Genomic DNA, 19,461 nt, shown 5'->3' with positions numbered 1-19,461 from the left:
ATTAAAAACGCATTATTTTTTTTACATTCTATTTTCCTCTCAATAGCTCAAAAACGCAACATGTGAACCCAACCTAATGCATTCACTAACTCCTTAGACAGTACAGGATTTAGGAGGCGGGTCCCCTGTGCCCATCAGCTGTTTCTAGGTGTCTGTCCTTACCCTAGAGAACATGTAGCTTGCAGATCATAGATTCCTGCAAATGTTTTTATTTTTGCAGCTTTAAAGGCAACATTTTTATGGATTTTGTACAGTAGCCTTTTTCAGAAATGTGTTTGATTGCTTTATCATTTATGATTTCTTCTAATTATACAGGCAATTGAGGAATTTATTTCCGAATTGAAGAACCGAGAACAACAACAATTGGTTACAGTGCCTCCTAATACTGCTGTGAAATTTTTAATGGCTCGGAAGTTTGATGTTTCAAGAGCAATTGATTTATTTCAAGCTTACAGAGTAAGTCCAGGCTTATCTCTTGATTCTTCGCTCTCAGTGGGACTTGGGTTTGCTGTCAAGTATTTGAAATTAACTTTATGACCTGGTAATATTCTTTATGGAGGCAGAGTAATTTTGTTTATATGGCTGTTTGTATATAAGATCACTGCTGAAAGGGTATGTGAACTGAGAAAGATACTTTCAAACCACATATATTTCAACCTTGATTAATTTTGCACATATTACTATCTAGCTTGTATCAGAGGGATATACTGCCTTCCTTGATGGAGTGAAGGTAATCTCTGCCCATCTTCCAGCTCTAGGCCAACCATTAAGGGCTTGTCCGCACGTAGCGGAATTGCTGCAGAAAATTTCTGCAGCAATTCCGTTGAAAGTAGCAGACATGCCGCCACGGTAAAAATGCACCATTCCCTGTCCTTCTTTTTTTTTTTTTTTTTTTTCTGCCTAAAATGGTGCCTATTTTGCATCATTTTTCACAATGCTTGGAAATGGTGACATCTCTTTTGTAAAACGCAGCAATTCAGTCCACTTTCCGCACAGCAGGAAATTCCGCACAATTTCGGCTTGGAATTTTTATGCAGTGTGTGGATGAGATTTGTTAAATCTCACCCACTTTGCTGCTACTGTATTCTGCTGCGTATTTTCCATCCGCAAGTCCGGACGGAAAATACGCAGCAATTCTGCTACGTCTGGACAAGCCCCAACACCAAGAGGTGTGAGGTGACTTTTAATTGGCCAAGTGCAGGCTTACACTGTACCCCCCAGGTGCCTGACACAAAGTGCTGCCATAGGTCTTGCTGAAATGCATCTAATGACTGGCTTTAACCTATTAATCTTGTAGATGTGCATGGTGTACAGTGCCCTTTGTAGCTTTCGCAGCCGCAATTCCCCCGAAAATCCACGGGAGAATTGCGGCCTCATTCATTTCTATGGGCCCATGCACACGACCGTGGTTTCCACAGTCCGTGCATGGCCCAGAAGCCTGGACCACAGAACACGGCCGTAATAAGACATGTCTGTTCTTTCTGCGGTCCAGGCTCCTGGGCCATGCACGGACCGTTGAAACCAGGCTCCTAGAAAATAATGGACGCGATTTGCGGGCGGCTCGCGGGTGACACTCCGCGGGCGGCCGACCCGGAAAATCACGGCCGTGCACGTGGCTACAGTCGTGTGCGTGAGGCCTAAGTAAAAATACGTTTTGAAAAGATGGTATTAGTACATATTTAGGGTGTTTTTTTAAATGAAAACCTCTATCAAGCCACCCGAACTTGCTTGGGATCCTGGTATTTTGTTGAATCACCCCCCACTTCCTCAGGTACCTCATCACTTTCTAATTCTCTCTTCATTGATAATTTATTATGGATACTGGCAGTTAGCCAATACATTTTTGCCACCTATGATTTGTTAAATGTGATGAAATTTGTCAACTTTTTACAACCTAACATTATAAAAGCATATAAATGTGTATGATGGAGAGGCCTCGGTTTATTTACATTGAAGCAATAACCTGTATAATGACCTATGATGGTTTGAACAAAACAGGTAAAATAAAGAAGTCCATCACTCCTCTCCTTTCTGTTAACAGAACACAAGACTTAAAGAAGGGATCTACAACATAAATCCAGATGAAGAGCCATTACGCTCTGAGCTACTGAGTGGTAAATTTACAGTTTTAGTAAGTGTTACCATGAAGTTAAATAAGTTCTGTTTTTTTATTTTGTTTTACTGCTTAGGAGCTGTTCACATCTGCATTGTAGGCTCCGTTAGGGGCCTCCATCACAGATCCGGCAGAAATTACCGGAACCAATAGCGTGCTGCACTATTTCAGGTAAAACGACGGAACCCATTAAAGTCAATGGGTTCCGGTGGTGTCAGTGTTGCAATGGAATCGTTCCATCCGGCATTCCCTTGTTCTGCTCCTCTGACGGAGCAGAACAGAATTCCCTGACGCAGATGTGAACAGGGCCTTAAACATATTTAAAGGGATTCTGTGGTTTAAAAACTAATAGCATCAATGTAAATATAACAGACTAACTCATCTGTGCATGACTTCTTGTCATGTGACATCCACTCTTACTAATGTGTCCTTAAGAATGGGGATCTCATGACAGGAAGTCCATGTACAGAAGTCTCACACTACAATGGCAAACACAAGCTAATCAGATCAGTGGTGTAATATTACCAAGGCCGTCTGTAACATGAAAGCAGATATCTGATTGGAATTACTTCTGTCAGATAATTACGAATATTCTCCTAGGGGTCAAGGTGTGATTTCTGGAATTTAACTTCTCTTGTTTTTTTTACAGATTCATTTTATTATGACATTCCTAGGAATAACCCACAATAAGTTATTGATGGTCTATGCCTTACCAGAATAGGTTTTATTTTCTGGGAGAACCATCTCCGTGTATCTATGTAACTCAGTTTTTCCTCCTTCTCACTGTGTCTCACCTGCTCCTTTTGCTTTCTTTTCCTTCCTTTTTAAAGAGATTTGCCATAAATGTCTGATAGATGCGGGTCCTAGCTCTGGGACCTGCACCTATCTCGAGATCAGGGCCCCCGTCCCTGCCTGTACTACGTGGTTTCCATAACTCCCTATTTACTTCTATGAAAGTTACACAAACCGTGTAGCACGGTGAGTTACGCTGTTTTCATAAGCCTGGTCGACTCTATGCAGCGGCCAGTTCACTAGACTGGGTTGGGGACCCCCGATCTCTAGATAAGACACGGGTTTCAGCTCTGGGAGCTGCACGTATCAGACATTTATGGCATATACTATTGATATGCCATAAATGTCTGAGAGGGGATTACTCCTTTAACTATTCTCTAGCCTTCTTCGGTACTCGCCCTACTTTGGGAATGAGTTACCACTATGTCCAGATGGTTTAAGAGACTCTGGTTCATTTAGACAATTGATGCCCTGTTTACGGCCCAGGTGGTGCATGAGTTCCGTCTGTGTGGCATAGTCCCTATAAGAAGGTAACAGATTATATTATTGACCACTTATCTCCTCTTTTTCATACACCAAATTTAAGGATCACATAGTGTCAATTCCCTATGCTGCCTCCACTCACCGTGAAGAGCAGAGGGTTGTGTTGTGCTGACACTTATGTTGGGCACTATGGCTTGCACTATTATGGTATGTCCACACGTAGCGTAAGTACTGCGGATTTTGCGCAACGTATTTCATTGCAAAAAGTCTGCAGCATAATTCCGTGGCAGCAGAGTGGATGAGATTTGAATAAATCTCATCCACGCTGCCTGAAAAACGAGCCAAAAAAACCATAAATAAATTGACTTGCGGTGCGTTTTTTTTTTCGATCCGCAGCACGTCAATTTATGCTGTGGAATCGCTGGTTTTCTGTTGTGGGTTTTCCCCAATGAATTCATTGGTGAAGTAAAACCCGCAACAAATACCAGATGTTGCGATTTTTGCTGCAGAAAAGCTGCGATTCGGCCATAAAAATTGCAACAAAAAATAGTTCTACTTGCCTGTAGTCATGGCGGCGCGTCCCTCTGGCATCCTGCAGTACGGTCTCCTGTGATGACGTTTCATCCCATGTAACTGCTGCAGCCAATCACAGGCACCAGTGGTAACAGGAGATGAAACTTCATTCCAGGAGGCCAGGCTGCAGAATGTCAGGGATGCGTCGCCGTGACTACAGGAAAGTATAGCTTTTTTTTTTTTTGGCTTGTTTTTTTACTGCTGTTTTCTGCAGCTGACTTTCTGAAAAAAAACAAAACACCACAATTTGGTGTTTTTTGTTTTTTTTTGTCTGCCATTTCCTGTGGACTCCAAGGCGGATACACTGTGTACTTTTACGCAGCGTATCCGCCCTGTGTGAACGTACCCTGACTCTGCTCCAGCTAGGAGACGCACACTGCTTGTTTGTAGCTTTAGTTGGAGTCTCTGTTCCCTCTGTATATAATTTTCCAAAAACTAGAACAAATTTCTACAGGCAAGCTTTATATGTGAGCGTATGTCTGACGTCTGTCCTAGCCCTGACCAAATTAAATGCATAGCCCCATATTGGATTCATATATTGGTAATCAAAATATAAATTCCTTTCTTTTTTTCTTTGGGGTGGTTTTTGAAAAGCGTCTAATACTACAATTATTATATTTTATATAGGTGAAGTATACAAAAAAAATTGGAATAATTGGATAGTCATGAGAATTTTATAAAACGTGTTTGCAAGGGTAAGCAACCTCCAGGAAAGCAGTCCAAAATAAAATGCGAACGTGAAATATATCCATACAATTATGTTTTTAAAGGCTATGTACGCCTTTTTGAAAGGATTTTTTTTTTTATTAATGTGTTATATGTTTTAGGCATCTTTCATATTGATTCTTTTTTTTTTTTTTTTTAAGCGCGGTACAGCTTCGATGTATCCTGTATACATAGAAGTTGTATCGTTCTCTTTCAGAGAAATCTGACTGCTCGGCTGAGAGCAGGTCCTGCTTATCTGACGGACGGGATCAAGCTGATATCGATCACATCGAAGTTATGCACTTAGAAATTATCTATATTCGCTGGATACCCTCTCAGCCAAGCCGTCCGTTCAGCTGAGAGCGAACGATACAGGATACTTAGAAGCTGTATCGTAAAAACATTTTTGCAATAAGCCAATTTGAATGTTGCTCAAAAACACAACACGTTGATTTAGTAGAAAAATATATATTTCATTTCAAAGGTGTGCTGAGCCCTTAAACCTTTATGCCTTCAGTTAACGTTTGCCGTTTATTCGTTAAATGCCTCCCGTTGACAGGCCTTTTTGACAAACTCTGGCATTTTCTTTGATTCCAAAGATATTCGACTGCTCAGTGTATCGCTATAGATTGTTAATTGTATTTAAGCTGTAAAATATAGGGCTTTACATTTCTTTTCTGAGTGTATTATAATGACAGTTTGCGCTTCTCAATTACAGCCCGGAAGAGATGGAAATGGAGCAGCGCTAGCCTTGTTCACTGCTAGACTCCACCGGCCGGATGTAACCACGCATAAGGCCGTTCTCCAGGCAATTATCTACCAGCTAGATAAAGCCATTGAGAGGTAATTTATCGATGAGTGATCACTTATTTCTTTCCTTCCCATCAGAACAAAATGATATAGTAGAGGAAGCTTTGCTATAATCTATTTTAGGGAAATATTAGTAATTTGTTTCAAGGAAATGTTGTATTGGTGTGTGTAGTTTATGATTATTATTTGGGAACTTATTGGTATTTCAGTGAATGAAATTTGCCGGTATGTGAAAGTGGATCTCCTTATATTACCTTATTGATTTTTTTACTTTTCTGGGCCCTTATTGCTTTCTGGAAGAAAGGTTGTACGCGAATAAAACGATGAATGAATAAGATGTTTGCAGCAATGTAAATAAAATATTCTTAGATAAGATACAAGCGCTATTTCCCCAGAACCCATTATCTACATCTGTGTGGATCAAGTTGCCGGTCAAGTAATCTGAATCACGTTTTTAACAGTCCTTTGAAATACTTTTGTACCAGTAACCTCTAAAATGTAGCCATTGATTAGAATTATTATTATTTGAATGGGTGCCTTTTGTGAACTGTTGGTGCGTTAACCCTTTTCACTTAATTTGATTTCAACTAATGTTTGTTTCGTAGGGTGGAGACGCAGAGGAATGGGCTCATCTTCATTTATGATATGATTAATTCCACTTATGGAAATTTTGATTATGAACTCTGTGTAAAGATATTGAACCTTTTAAAGGTATGTTGTTATGGAGTCCTTCTTTTTTTTGTAAAATTTTTGCGTTTTTACCACTGTTAAGCTATGCCCGTTTAAAACTGAAATACGTACCATGACAATTTAAAGACATTTAGTGTTAAAAGGGTTGTATAGAATTAGAAAAACATGGCTGCTTTCTTCCAAAAACAGTACCACACCTGTCCACAGGTTGTGTGTAGTGTTGCAGCTCCGCTCTATTCACTTCAATGGAGCTGCAGTACGAGTCCCTTCCCATGGACTGGTGTGGCTCTGTTCCTTATTTACAGAAACAATATTGTTATCTTTTGCAACCCCTTTAACCCCTTCCCTCTTTAGCCACTTTTGACCTTCCTGACAGAGCCTCATTTTTCAAATCTGACATGTTTCACTTCATGTGGTAATAACGTTGAAATGCTTTCACCTATCCAAGCGATTCTGAGATTGTTTTCTCGTGACACATTGGACTTTAAGATAGTGGTAAAATTTGCTCGATATGTTCAGTATTTAATTGTGAAAAACACGAAAATATAGTGAAAAATTGCAAAATTAGCATTTTTCTCAATTTAAATGTATCTGCTTGTAAGACAGGCAGTTATACCACACAAAATTGCTAATTAACATCCCCCATATGTCTACTTTAGATTGGCATCGTTTTTTGAACATCCTTTTATTTTTCTATGACCTCACAAGGCTTAGAACTTTAGCAGCATTTTCTCACATTTTCAAGAAAATTTCAAAAGGCTATATTTACAGGGGCCAGTTAAGTTGTGAAGTGGTTTTGAGGGCCTTATATATTAGAAACCCCCAAAAAGTCACCCCATTTTAAAAACTTCACCCCTCAAAGTATTCAAAACAGCATTTAGAAAATGTCTTAACCCTTTACACATTTCACAGGAATTAAAGCAAAGTAGAGGTGAAATTTACAAATTTCATATTTTTTTGCAGAAATAAATTTTTAATACAATTTTTTTTTATAACACAGAAGGTTTTACCAGAGAAATGCAACTCAATATTTGTTGCCCAGTTTCTGCAGTTTTAGGAAATATCCCACATGTGGCCGTAGCGTGCTACTGGACTGAAGCACCGGCCTCAGAAGCAAAGGAACACCTAGTGGATTTTGGGGCCTTATTTTTGTTAGAATAAATTTTAGGCACCATGTCAGGTTTGAAGGGCTCTTGCGGTGCCAAAACAGTGAAAATCCCCCAAAAGTGACCCCATCTGGGAAACTAGACACCTCAAGGAAATTATCTAGGGGTGTAGTGAGCATTTCGACCGCACAGGTTTTTTACAGAAATTATTGGAAGTAGGCCGTGAAAATTAAAATCAACATTTCTTCAAAGAAAATGTAGGTTTAGCGATTTTTTTTCTCATTTCCACAAGGACTAAAGGAGAAAAAGCATCGCAAAATTTGTAAAGAAATTTCTCCCGAGTAAAACATTACCCCACATGTGGTAATAAATGGATATTTGGACACACGGCAGGGCTTAGAAGGGAAAGAGCGCCGTTTGGCTTTTGGAGCTCAAATTTAGCAGGAATGGTTTGAGAGGCCATGTCACATTTACAAAGCCCCTGAGGGGACTAAACAGTGGAAACCCCCCACAAGTGACCCCATTTCAGAAACTACACCCATTGAGGAAATTATCTAGGGGTATAGTGAGCGTTTTGACCCCACAGTTTTTTTGCAGAAAATATTGGAAGTAGGCTGTGAAAATGATTTAAATTTTTTCAAAAAAAATCTAGGTTTAGCTAATTTTTTCTCATTTCCAGAAGGACTGAAGGAGAAAAAGCACCACAAAATTTGTAAAGCAATTTCTCCCGAGTAAAACAATACCCCACATGTGGTAATAAACGGCTGTTTGGACACACGGCAGGGCTTAGAAGGGAAAGAGCGCTATTTGGCTTTTTGAGATCACATTTAGCAGGAATGGTTTGCGGAAGCCAGGTCACATTTGCAAAGCCCCTGAGGGGACAAAACAATGAAAACGCCCAAAAAGGGACTCCATTTAGGAAACTACACCTCTTGAGGAATTCATCTAGGGGTGTAGTAAGCATTTTGACCCCACAGATGTTTCATAGAATTTATTAGAATTAGACAGTGAAAATAAAAACAGTCCTTTTTCTTCAATAAGACGTAGCTTTAGCGCAAATTTTTTCATTTTCTCAACAAATAAAGGAAATAAAGAACCCAAAATTTGTAAAGCAATTTCTCCCGAGTACGGCAATACCCCATATGTGGTCATAAACTGCTGTTGGGCAAACTGCAGGGCTCAGAAGGAAAGGACCGCCATTTGGAGTGCAGATGTTGCTGGATTGGTTTCTGGACACCTGTGGGCCCAAAACAGTGGAAACCCCCCAGAAGTGACCCCATTTTGGAAACGACACCCCTCAATGCATTTACCAAGGGGTGTAGTAAGCATTTTAACCCTGCAGGTGTTTTGTAGAAATTAGTGTTCACTCGATGTTGCAGAGTGAAAATGGGATTTTCTTCCATAGATATGCCAATATGTGGTGCCCGGCTTGTGCCACCATAACCAGACAGCCCTCTAATTATTATGCGGTGTTTCCCGGTTTTAGAAACACCCTACATGTGGCCCTAATCTTTTGCCTGGACATATGACAGGGCTCAGGAGTGAGGAGTACCATGCGGAGTGGAGGCCTAATTTGGCGATTTACAAAGTATTGGTTCACAACTGCAGAGGCTCAGATGTGAAATAATAAAAAGAAACCCCTGAGAAGTGACCCCATTATGGAAACTGCACCCCTCAAGGCATTTATTAAGGGGTGTAGTGAGCATTTTCACCCCACAGGTCTTTTCCATAAATGAATGCACTGCGGATGGTGCAAATTAAAAATGTATATTTTTCCCTAGATATGCCATTCAGTCGCAAATATGTCATGCCAAGCTTATGACGCTGGAGACACACACCCCAAAAATTGTTAAAAGGGTTCTCCCGGGTATGACGATGCCATATATGTTGAAGGAAACTGCTGTTTGGGTAGGCTGTAGGGTTCAGAGCCGAGGGAGCACAATTTGGCTTTTGGAGAGCGGATTTTGCTTGGTACTAAATTTGTTTGAGTATTGCTGGTGTTTTATAATGTGGGGGTACATGTAAGCGGGGCGGAGTATATAAGGGGCATAGTCAGGTGGTATGAAAAAATAATAATAATCCATAGATGTGTGTTACGCTGTGAAGCAATCCTTTCCGCACAGGCCAGTGTCGCACTGATAAATGGTGTCATTTCTTATCCCCCTTTTGGTCCACACTCTGCACCTTTGCAGTTTGGGGAATTTTGCTGTGAAGTGTTGTCCTGGTATAATACGGGCACCGTCGCTTCCAGCGGATATGTTTGGGCCCTCCCTTTCCTGGTTCCCTAATTTTAGGTCCTTGATAAATCGCCTCTTCAAACTGAAGAAATGTTCCCCTTGGGCACAACTGCATATTTTTTTATTTCCTGACTTATTGGAGCCATAACTAATTTAATTTTTTCATAGACGTAGTGGTATGAGGGCTGGTTTGTTGCGGGATAAGCTGTAGTTATTATTGGTACCATTTTGGGGTACATGTGACTTTTTGATCACCTTTTATCCTATATTTTGGGATGCCAGGTAAACAAAAAAATGCAATTCTGGCACAGCTTTTTTCGTTTTTTTTATACAGCGTTCACCATGCGTTATAAATTACATGTTAACTTTATTCTGCAGGTCCGTACGATTCCGGCGATACCCAATTTATAGAACTTTTTTATGTTTTACAACTTTTTTCACAATAAAATTACTTTTGTAAAAAGAATGTATTTTTTTTCTGTCGCCAAGTTGTGAGAACCATAACGTTTTAATTTTTTTGTCGACGGAGGTGTATGAGGGCTTGTTTTTTGCGGGACGAGCTATAGTTTTTATAGGTACCATTTTTGGATACGTGCGACTTTTTGATCACTTTTTATTCTAAAATTTGTAGGGCAAAGTGACTAAAAAACAGAAACTCTGGTAACGTTTTTACGTTTTTTTTTACGCTGTTCACCGCGTGCAATAAATAATACAATATTTTGATACCTCAGGTCGTTACGGTCGCGGCGATACCAAATACATATGGTTTATTATTATTTTTCAATAATAAAGGACTTGATAAGAGTAAAAGGGGGATTGTGTTTTATTTTATTACTTGAAACTTTTATTGTTTTCAAACTTTTATTTTTTGCACTTTTTTATACTTTTTTTTTACACTTTTCTTCAAGTCCCACTAGGGGACTTGAAGGTCCAACGGTCAGATTATTTTTTTTCTAATACATTGCACTACCTATGTAGTGCAATGTATTAGATCTGTCAGTCATTCACTGACAGCAAGCCGATTAGGCTTCGCCTCCCGGCGGGGCCTAAATCGGCTTCCGTAATGGCAGAGCAGGAGACCATTGTGTCTCCTGTTGCCATAACAGCAGTCGCCAGTCCCGATTGCCTGTCAGGGCTGGCGATCTGCTAGTAACCGCTACGATGCAGCAATCGCTTTCGATTGCTGCATCGAAGGGGTTAATGGCAGGGATCGGAGCTAGCTCCGGTTCCTGCCGTTACAGCTGGATGTCAGCTGTACAGTACAGCTGACTTCCACCGCTGATGACGCCGGATCAGCTCCTGACCCGGCGCCATCTTGCCGGCAGCTACGGAAGCCGATCAGGCTCCGCTGCCGGGCGGATCTTGACCGGCTTCGGTGCTAGGCAGGCCGGGAGGCCAGTATTAGGCCTCCGGTTGCCATTGCAGCCACCGGAACACCGGCAATTTCATTGCTGGGGCTCCGATGAGCTGCAAATACCTTAAGTGCAGCGATCGCGTTTGAGCGCTGCACTTAAGGGGTTAATGGCGGGGATCGAAGCTAATTTCGGTCCCCGCCGTTAGTCGGATGTCAGCTGTAAGATACAGCTTAGATCCGGTGATGATGGCACCGACTCAGTTTCTGAGCCGGTGCCAAACATTTGACATACATGTACGGCATTTTGCGGGAAGTCAATGCTTTCCATGACGTACATGTACAGCAAATGTCGGGAAGGGGTTAAATTCACCTTAAATGGAACTTTTTACCTCCTATTTATCACCCATGTAAGATGTACTGACGGTTCTAGTGGGTATGTCACACTCCCCACACCCCGACCAGTGTGTTTGGTGCAACTTTCTAAATACATTTTATTAAAAATTATTTGTACTTTTTGCGATGCAGCTGCTTTGTATATTGTATGCAGAGCAGCTATATCTAGCGCCGAAACCGGTATCAGTCAGGTCAGCGGGACTGACTGGTTCAGTGACAGCGGGTCCTGCTTGACTGACGCAAAGGATCCACCTGTTATCTATTTTAAATCTAAGATATTAACTTAGATGTGATCGGTAACAGCCAGATCGCAGGACCCGCTGTCACTGAATAAGTCAGTCCCGCTTTAGGCTTTAAAGAGAACCTTTCACCTGCCCATACATGTGCAGCATGTAATAGGCAGGGCTGTACAAACCCTGGGGCGCTTTACTTTTTTTTTTTTTTCTATCTTCCTCCGTTGTTTAGATATCGGTGCCATTATATTTGATGCCCGATATTTAAATAACCCCCTGAACGGTCAATGGGGCGTGTCATTGGCAAGGGGGCGTGTAACATCGCTGTGACACTGTCCAATCCGCTACGGACAGTGTCACAGCAAGAGGAGGAGAGCGCACACTGTCACACTTCAACTCTAGGCAGACAAGACTGTGATCTCTCGCGAGAGATCAGTCTTGTTGCCCTTGTCTGCCGAGAGCTGAAGGGTGGGAGCGTGTGCGCGCATGCCCGCAATGCTGCGCGCAAGCTCTCCGACTCTTACTGTGTCAGTAGCTGATTAGACAGTGTCACAGCGATGTTACATGCGCCCCTTGCCAATTACACGCCCCATTGACCGTTCAGGGGGTTATTTAAATATCGGGCGCCAAATATAACGGCACCAATATCTAAATAACGGAGGAGGGTAGGAAAAAAATATCAAGTGCCCCAGGGTTTGTACAGCCCTGCCTATTACATGCTGAACTCCGCTGCACATGTATGGGCAGGAGACAGGTTCTCTTTAAGCAATCGTCCGTGTCCCCCAAATCCCTCCCCCCCCCCATTTTTCCCCCCCAAATTTTTTTTTCTTTTTTAAATCAAATTCACTACAATTTAACATCTGCCCATTGTGGAAATGTGCCACAGCTGTCAAAACTCAGCAATAACACTTCTGCCTTGGGAAACTCATGCATTGGTTGTCAAGTGCTTCTCTGTTTTAACCCCTTAGTGACCACTAATACGCCTTTTCACGTGATTCACTACTGGGCTTTAGGCTAGGCTGACGCCTTTTCACGTCAGCCTAGTCTAAGTCCTGCACGGGTCTCCCGTGCAGGCAGGAGCCGGGGCTCTGCTGTCTTATGACAGCTGAGCTCCTGCTCCAACGCCCGCGATCGAAGTTTACTTCGATCGCGGCCGTTTAACCCGTTAAATGCCGCCGTCAATAGCGACCGCGGCATTTAACTTTGTTTACAGAGGGAGTGCGCTCCCTCTGTCACCCATCGGCGGCCCGCGAATGCAATCGCGGGTCTCCGATGGGGTGTCATGGCAGCCGGGGGACTGATAAAAGCCCCCAGGTCTGCCCTGGACATATGCCTGTTAGGACGCGCCGGAGGCACGTCCTAACAGATTGCCTGTCAGATTTACACTGACAGGCAATAATGCTCTGGTATACGAAGTATACCAGAGCATTATAGCAGCGATCGGAACATCGCACAGTAAAGTCCCCTAGTGGGACTAATAAAATAAGTCATCAAAGTGAAATAAAGATTATTAATAAAAAGTACAGTAAAAAAATAAATCAATTTTTTTCCATAAGTGGTTTTATTTAGTAAAAGTGTAAAAAAAAAAAGTACATATGTGGTATCGCCGCGACCGTAATGACTCCATTAATAAAGTTAATATGTAATTTAAACCGCAAAGTGAACACCGTAAAAAAAAAACCGCCAAAAACGATGGCGAAATTGCAATTTTTTTCCATTGCCCCCCAAAAAAGTCATAATAAAAATGAATCAATAAGTCCCATGTACCCCAAAACCGTACCATTCAAAACTACGTCTTGTCCCGCAGAAAACAAGCCCAAAAAATCACTACATTGATGGAAAAATAAAAAAATTACGGCTCTTGGAAAGCGACGATGCAAAAACAAATAATTTTTAGTTCAAAAGTGTTTGTTTTTATTGTGCAAAAAGTCGTAAAACATAAAAAAACCTCCACATATGTGGTATCGCCGTAATCGTACCGACCCATAGAATAAAGGTCACATGTTAATTACGTCGCACAGTGAACGGCGTCAATTTAAAAACGCATAGAACAATGGCGGAATTTCAGTTTTTTTTTTAATAATCCCCCCCCCAAAAAGGTTAATAAAAGTTAATATAAAAATTATATGTACCCAAAAATGGTGCCATTAAAAAGCACAACTAATCCCGCAAAAAACAAGTCCTCATACAGCTATGTAGACGAAAAAATAAAAACGTTATAGCTCTTTGAATGCGACTATAGAAAAACGAATAAAATAGCTTGGTCATTAAGGCCTAAAATGGGCTGGTCACTAAGGGGTTAAAGGATGTCATGTCTCTTTCCCACCATAAAATTTTGCATACGTTAATCATAGCAAAGAGAAATGAAGTATCTGGGTTGTAAACTCAGGCAGTGACAGATATGCTTTATTGAAATGTGCATTCATATTCTTGTTATGGAGATGAACTTGACTAAATTATGATTACATATGTGCGCAGGACACTGCTGGGGTAAATATTTAAACGAGATCACGCCAATGTAAATGAAGTGTATTTTATGACCTGATGTGGAGTTACATGGAAATCATTTGTAGGATACATATTATTTTTCTTTAATGTATATTCAATTTTCTATTCCTTCCTTTTTGTCCCTAGGGTGCTTTTCCTGCGCGGTTAAAATGTGTTTTTATTGTATCCTCTCCTCTTTGGTTTCGAGCTCCGTTTGCTGTTTTACGCCTTTTCGTCAGGGAAAAGCTGAGAGAACGGGTAGCGTATTATATTTTTATATGTTTTTTGTTTTGCTTGTTTTGGCTTGTTTGTTTTATTTTTTTCTTTAAGTTTTTTTGTATAATTTTGCTTGGTATTCCAGTGAGCTACTACAAAATGTCTTTGTAACCTCCGTTACAGCTGGTATTGGTCTACGAAAGAATTGGTGTATTTGTAAAGCAAGCATTGTAGTATTTTCTCTGACTGTTTCTTGTTGGTGTGAACATTTAGTTAAAGGGTAACTAAACTTTCAAAAAACTTTTGACATGTCATAGTAAGATGTCAGAAATTTAGATCGGTGGGGGTCCAAGCACTGAGACCCCACTGACCTCCAAAACAAAATGGCAGAAGCGCTCGTGTGAGCTGTTCTGCTTAGTTTTTGATCACTTGCTCGGCTTTCCAAGAAAAGCAGGTGTACGGGCTCAATCGAACGTCTGAGCATGTACACCGCTTTCTGAAGAAAGCCGATCTGAAACTAAGCGGCGCATCGCTCACCCAAGCGCGTCTGCTGTTTTCGTTCTAGCGATCAGTGGGTATTTCAGCTCTTTTACTCTACCATTAAAAACTTATGACATGTCACTAAAATATGTCAAAGTTTTTTTAACGTTTAGTTACCCTTAAACGTTTTTTGTATTTTTTAAGCAGTTTTGTTTCAGGCGCATTAAGCAAAGTTGCTATTGAAATCCGTAAAAGCTGGTCAGTACATTGTGTTCAATGAAGATCCCTGTGGATCTCAAAAACCTCCTAAAGGCCTCGTGCACACGACCATGCTTTTGCGGCCGCAATTTATCTGCACTTTTGCAGATAAATTGCGAACCCATTCTTTTTTATGGCCCCATGCACATGCCCGTGGTTTAGACGGATCGGTGTGGGGGCTGCAAATCCGGACCGCAAGAACTCAAGACATGTCATTTTCTGGTCCGGATATGCGGATTCACCAATATTGGTTAATTGTTGTGGATCCGTGAGTCCTGATGACACACTGATGCACAACAAGGTTTTAGATTTTTCGGTCCTCCGTACCTAAACGGTGTGCATGAGGCCTAATCCTGAACAAGAAACTTGATACAAGGGGTATGGTTAAATGCATTTGAAATGTTTTGAAAAGTGAGGTTTTTATTACTTCAAAATGTATTGAAGCTCACTTGACCCTGTATGAGAAGTTTTTAATTCTCAATGTTTCCACCACAGGTGCGCACAGTAAAAGCCCATGAGTTAGTAAACTACGTACCGAAGGAATCTTTACCGGAGCATTTGGGAGGAACTTCCAAAATAAGCCATGTTGCTTGGATACAGGCATGTGTCAATTCTAGACAAGGCCAAGAAAATGGGGACTGCATGGACCACCTCTTTGTTATATACTCCTCTGAGCAAAATCCTGTGAGTGATCGACTGAACTCTAATTGCACCCAGCAGAATGTGACTGATAATACCAGGCTTATTCACAATCATTACCATGAAAACAGGACTAAGAATTACGCGGAGACACACAGAGTAAGTGGCTGTGTGCACTGGAATGGTTCTGCTGTTAGTGGCAACTACGATTGTTGTGATAAAAGCTCCATCGCAAATACAAACTGTAGGAGGCCGCCGCCTCAATCGGAGACTCCTCCGGACACCCCATTATATAAACAGCCTGCTGACAATCCTTCCATCCCGCCTTTACCCCAGAAAGCTCGACCACTGCCTGCGGACATGGAGCAATCCTTACATATGCCTGAAGAAGGAGGAATGACGGTACTAGGTTTGGTTCAGCATGTCAAGAGGATGAAAAAGAGGGGCATTTTTCAGGAGTATGAAGAAATTCGAAAAGAGCCACCAGTTGGTACCTTTGATGTATCAAAGTAAGTTGTAAACTTTTTTTGTTTGGTTCTGATAAGAAACCCACTCTGTGATTTATTTTCATTCTGGGTACTAATGTCTAGTCTTTGGTGTCACTGTGATTTCTAATCTATAAAGGTGTTGTCTGGTTTTATGTAAATAAAGCTTGTTCATTGTATAATGAAGTTCAGTTTTTAAATATACTTATGTTTTTCACTTTCTCACCGTTTCAAGATCTTTACTTGTCGGTGAATGGTAAGATTCTAGTTCACATTCAGAATCTAAAAGCCTACATACACCTGCTGGACTTGTAACGCGTCAGTTTAGTTACGATCCCTCCACCTGGAGTCCAGGACTGGATCCGTGGTGTTGCTGCTTGTAGCCAATGAAAAATTTCCTAGATTGATAAATTGCAATTGCTGTGTGAGCAGTACGAGATCAGGATGTATTTCCAGCCGAGATATTGAAAATAGTAGAAAACGGACGCAAAGCAGGGCTGGATTTCCATTTCCATAGGTTATCATTTGTCAGGTTTGACTTTCTCTCTCATAGGCAGAATAACACCACATTCTCCACTGTTCTTTCCAGAAAAGAAGAAGAAAATGGCTCCGGTTAGAAACACAATAATCGTGACACCATTATGATAAGAACCTTCTCTTTTTTTACTTAAAAGAGGCTCTGTCACCAGATTCTGAAATCCCTATCTGCTATTGCATGTGATCGGCGCTGCAATGTAGATAACAGTAACGTGTTTTTTTGTTTTTTTTTAAAAACTTTCATTTTTGGCCAAGTTATGAGCTATTTTTTATATATGTATATATATATATATATTATATGCAAATAATGTTTGAAATGGACAACTGGGCTTTTTTTTCCGTTATGTCCAACTGGGCGTGTGTTGTGTTTTTAACTGGGCGTGTTTACGTGTATGACGCTGACCAATTAGTGACCAGTCAGCATCATACACTCATCTCCGTTGATTTACACAGCAGCGATGTGCAGCCGCATACACAGAGATTAACGTTAATCAAGTGTCCTGATAATGAATACACATGATCATCCAGCCTGGACGTCATGTGTATTCAGAATCCTGACACTTCTGAATCTTTTCTGTGAGATTTGCAGCAAGGGAAACGAAATCTCGTTTATCTCCTAAATCTCGCGAGATTTCGTTTCCCGTGCTAGAAATCTCAAAGAAAAGATTCAGAAGTGTCAGGATTCTGAGTACACATGACGTCCAGGCTGGACGATCATGTGTATTCATTATCAGGACACTGCAGTAATGTTAATCTCTGTTTATGTGGCTGCACATCGCTGCTGTGTAAATCAATGGAGATGAGTGTATGATGCTGACTGGTCACTGATTGGTCAGCGTCATACACGTAAACACGCCCAGTTAAAAACACAAAACACGCCCAGTTGGACATAACGAAAAAAAAAACGCCCAGTTGTCCATTTCAAACCTCATTTGCATATTTATAAAATAGCTCATAACTTGGCCAAAAATGAACGTTTTTAAAAAAAACAAAAAACGTTACTGTTCTCTACATTGCAGCGCCGATCACATGCAATAGGAGATAGGGATTTCAGAATCTGGTGACAGAGCCTCTTTAACTGGTTGCCGACACAGGACGAGTATGCACTTCGCGCATTAGGACGAGCATACTCGTCCTGTGTGACAGCAGTCTCTGCCGTCTCTGTGTGTGCGATCGAGAGCGGGGCAACGGCTGTAATACACAGCCACGGCCCCGCTCTGACAGCGGAGAGAAGAGAAACATCTTCTCTCCGCTGTTAACCCTTTGAACGCCGCGATGAAAGCTGATCGCGGCGTTCAAAGAGGGGGGACTGCACATTGATCGCGTCACAGAAAATAACTGTGACGCGATCAAAGCCCATAACTCATATGGCCAGACAGCCCAGGGTCCAGTGAAGGACCCCAGGGCTGTCTGAACATATTTCCTGTTGTTAGGGCATACTGAGGTCTGCCCTAACAACTGCCTGTGTACAATCAGTAACAGGCTAATGTACTGGCATATAGATCTATGCCAGTACATTGCAGTTTCAAAATCAAAATGATAAATCCCTTTATGGGATTAAAAAAAAAGTTAAATTAATGTAAAAAAAAAAATAATGGTAAATAAAGTAAATAAAATACACAGAAATACACATTTTTTTATAATAAATAAACTTTTTAAAATATAAGTCCCAAAACATGAAATAATAGACATATTTGGTATCGCCACGACCGTATCAACCTGTACAACAAATGTATTATTTATGATCGGTGTATGGTGTAAAAAAAAAATATATTAAAACTGCTGCGCAACTGCTTTTTTTTCTGCATTTTAATCTAATTAAAAATGTATAGAAATGAAACGATAATGTATTTGTACCAAAAAATGGTACGTACATAAAGTACAACTCGTCCCGCAAAAAACAGTCTCATACAACTACGTCGTACAAAAAATAAAAGCGTTATGAGCGTCGGGATGCAAAGAGGGAAATGTAAAAAAAATTGCTCTGTCCTCAAGGCCAAAATTGGCCGTATCCTTAAGGGGTTAAACAGTGTATAAGTGATTAAACATTGTTCTAATTTTTTAAATTTTTTCACGAGTCAGGAAATATTATAAGTTGGATTCTAATTTATAACATTTCCCAGTGCTGGTCACTAGATGGAGCAATTCCCAAAATTGCAGCATTGCATGTGGTAAAGCAACCACATTGCTTTATGCTGCAAAATTTGAGAAAACACACTCGCTCTAGTGAGCTCACAGAATCCCCCCTCCTTTATCCTGGCTAGTGCCAGGAGAAAGGAGGGGATTGAACGGTCAAACCTCCTACACTGTGTGTTGCCATTTTTTGAGCGAACACACAGTGTAGTAGGTTTACATACAGTAGTAAACACACAGTAAAACACGTACATACACAGACCTAACTTACCTGCTCCTGCTGCCGCCGCTCCCTCCGGTCCGTCTGCTCCCTCCGCTCCAAGTGCACTATTCCAGAAGCCGCGACCGGAAGTAGTAATCTTACTGTCCGGCCGCGGCTTCCGGTCCACGAGAAAATGGCGCCGGACGTCGCTCGGCCGAAGACCTTCAATTTGGACTGTGTGGGAGCGGCACATGTGCCGTTCCCACACAGACGGCGTACAGCATAGTGGATGGAACGGGCCCCGTTCGCATTCACTATGGGGCTGTATGTGCCGTATTCCATGTCTGTATGTGTCATTAATCGACACATACAGAGATGGAAAAAAAAAATGGCAGCCCCCATAGGGAAGAAAAAGTGAAAAAATAAAAAAAAGTAAAACACAAACACAAATATTTTTTTTTTAAATAAAACACTAAAAGCAAATTGATATAAAAAAAAAATTTCCGCGACGCTCGTCCTTTAAAGGGGTTGTTTA

The 19,461-nt window shown here is 41.1% G+C and overlaps 1 protein-coding gene across 1 annotated transcript in view; it reads left to right on the top strand.

The window, feature by feature from the left end:
• LOC142759519 (tyrosine-protein phosphatase non-receptor type 9-like) overlaps positions 1 to 19,461 on the top strand; it is a 72,018-nt gene that overhangs the window by 38,213 nt on the left and 14,344 nt on the right. The window contains exons 2-7 of the mRNA XM_075861770.1: positions 316 to 456; positions 2,042 to 2,131; positions 5,385 to 5,509; positions 6,082 to 6,187; positions 14,124 to 14,234; positions 15,426 to 16,078. Coding sequence (XP_075717885.1) covers positions 316 to 456; positions 2,042 to 2,131; positions 5,385 to 5,509; positions 6,082 to 6,187; positions 14,124 to 14,234; positions 15,426 to 16,078 — 1,226 coding nt within the window. The remainder of the gene's footprint in view (positions 1 to 315; positions 457 to 2,041; positions 2,132 to 5,384; positions 5,510 to 6,081; positions 6,188 to 14,123; positions 14,235 to 15,425; positions 16,079 to 19,461) is intronic.

This window comes from Rhinoderma darwinii, chromosome 1 (assembly GCF_050947455.1).
Source record: "Rhinoderma darwinii isolate aRhiDar2 chromosome 1, aRhiDar2.hap1, whole genome shotgun sequence".
In the NCBI taxonomy this organism is placed as follows: domain Eukaryota; kingdom Metazoa; phylum Chordata; class Amphibia; order Anura; family Rhinodermatidae; genus Rhinoderma; species Rhinoderma darwinii.
This window is presented reverse-complemented; position numbering and strand designations above follow the sequence as displayed.